This window comes from Eumetopias jubatus, unplaced genomic scaffold (genome assembly GCF_037043125.1).
Source record: "Eumetopias jubatus isolate StellerSeaLion01/CBP00866 unplaced genomic scaffold, mEumJub1_p1.0 scaffold_5, whole genome shotgun sequence".
Lineage (NCBI taxonomy): Eukaryota > Metazoa > Chordata > Mammalia > Carnivora > Otariidae > Eumetopias > Eumetopias jubatus.
This window is the reverse complement of record NW_028274811.1, coordinates 6,414,160-6,416,484: the sequence shown is the minus strand read 5'-3', so window position 1 is coordinate 6,416,484 and position 2,325 is coordinate 6,414,160. Positions and strand designations below refer to the sequence as shown.

Genomic DNA, 2,325 nt, shown 5'->3' with positions numbered 1-2,325 from the left:
ATTATTTCCATATCTTGATTATTGTGAATAATGCTGTGATAAGAATAGAGATCCATATATAAATATACAATAGAATATTACTCAGCCATAAGAAAGAATGAAATCTTGCCATTAGCACTGTCACGGATGAAGCTAGACAGTATAATGCTAAGCAAAATAAGTCAATCAGAGAAAGACAAATGACATATGATTTCACTTCTATGTGGAATTTAATAAGCTAAACAAAAAATCAAAGGGAAAAAAGAGAGAGAGAAGTAAAATAGAACAAACTGATGGTTACCAAAGGGACATGGAAGGGGAATGGGTTAAATAGGTGATGGGAATTAAGGAGTGCACATATTCTAGTATGCACCAGGTATTGTATGGAAGTGTTGAATCACTATATTGTGTACCTGGAACCAATATTACACTGTATGTCAAATAACTGGAGTTTAAATAAAAACTTTTTTAAGAGGTCACATGAAGTTTGAAAAAAATAAAATAAACAGATGTCCATATATTAGTGTTTTTGCTTTATTTGGGGAAATGCATACCCAGTAGTGGAATTATTAAGGTACCAATATTTTTTTAAGATTTATTTTTTTTTTTTTTACAGAGAGAGAGAAAGGGAGGAGGGGGGAGGGGCAGAGGGAGAGGGAGAAAAAGAATCTCATGCAACACTCCCTGCTGAGTGTTGATCCTAGCACGGGGCTGGATCTCATGACCCTGAGATCATGCCTTGGTCAAGAGTTGGAGACTTAACCAACTGATCCACCCAGGTGCCCTAAGGTACCAATATTTTTGACTGACTATGTGAATTCCTAGATTTCTAGTAAATTTGTTCAATTACAGGTAACTTATACTCTTATATTTTACAGGTCCTTGGAATTTCCCTTTATTAGCACATATGGTTGCTGTGTATAAACATGACAAGTTCACTAAACATTTTTTTCAGGTGGTCATATCCCATGAATGATCTATTAACTCCACAGCTCTCCTTGGTGATCCAGGTGAAATCCAATGGATAATACCACTTGGGTGGCCAACCATACTGGACGATCAGATTTTGACCTAATGGGACTCTTCAGTCACTCCAAACACCCAGCTCTCCTTTGTGTGGTCATTTTTGTGGTTTTCCTGATGGCCTTGTCTGGAAACACCATCCTGATCCTTCTGATCCACTGTGATGCTCACCTTCATAACCCCATGTACTTTTTTATCACCCAGTTGTCACTCATGGATGTGATGTACATTTCTGTCACTGTGCCCAAGATGCTCATAGACCAGGTCATGGGTGTGAAAGAGATCTCAGCCCCTGAGTGTGGGATGCAGATGTTTCTCTATCTGACACTAGTAGGTTCAGAATTTTTCCTTCTAGCTGCCATGGCCTATGACCGATATGTGGCCATCTGCCATCCACTCCGTTATCCTATCCTCATGAACCATAGGGTGTGTCTCCTCTTGGTGTCTTCCTCGTGGCTTCTGGGATCTGTGGATGGATTTATGCTCACACCCATCACCATGACCTTCCCCTTCTGCAGATCCCAGGAGATCCACCATTTCTTCTGTGAGGTCCCTGCTGTAATGAAGCTCTCCTGCTCAGACACCTCCCTTTATGAGACACTCATGTATCTGTGCTGTGTCTTTATGCTCCTCATCCCTGTGACAGTCATTTCAAGCTCCTATTCTTTCATCCTCTTCACCATCCACAGGATGAACTCAGCAGAGGGACGGAAGAAGGCCTTTGCCACTTGTTCTTCCCACATTATGGTGGTCATCCTCTTCTATGGGGCTGCTGTCTATACCTACATGCTTCCCACCTCCTATCACACCCCCGAGAGGGACATGATTTTATCTGTCTTTTATACCATACTCACTCCTGTTCTAAATCCTTTAATTTATAGTCTTAGGAATAAGGATGTCACAAGGGCTCTAAAAAAAATGTTGAATGCGGTATCTGTGTTACAGGAAAGTATAAAGTAGAAAAAAATTTGTACTGTTTCTTTTCCTTCACTCTACAAATTAAAACTTTAGGATCCTATGCCATTGTGTTTCTTCAGATTCTCATACCATGTGCCATCACTTATTACTCCCTTTTGGTGGAAATTTTTCCTTGTACTGGAAAGCTATTCATTTTTACATTTCTGCATTCAAAATAGTTGTACAATTGTATTGTGTCCATGTTACATATTTCTGAAGTTTATAACTGCAGTGTAATTCTGTGAGAAAATACTCATATTCATAGGAAATACATAACAAGGTATTTAGAAACAAAGATCATAAGGTGTGCAACTGATGAGAAACAGAGATGGAGAAGTGATAAATCAAATGGGGTATAATGTTAAT

General features: G+C 39.2%; 1 protein-coding gene across 1 annotated transcript; it reads left to right on the top strand.

Moving 5' to 3' along the window:
- The first annotated feature begins 999 nt into the window (after nucleotides 1–999).
- Nucleotides 1,000–1,962, top strand: LOC114203769 (olfactory receptor 2T29-like). Its single transcript, XM_028097079.2, has one exon. It carries the CDS (start codon nucleotides 1,000–1,002, stop codon nucleotides 1,960–1,962), a length of 963 nt encoding a protein of 320 aa, XP_027952880.2.
- Nucleotides 1,963–2,325: the final 363 nt, after the last annotated feature.

Bases quoted from the DNA above. Each gene is read 5' to 3' on its own strand.
- LOC114203769 (XM_028097079.2), top strand. From the start codon at position 1,000: ATGGATAATACCACTTGGGTGGCCAACCATACTGGACGATCAGATTTT.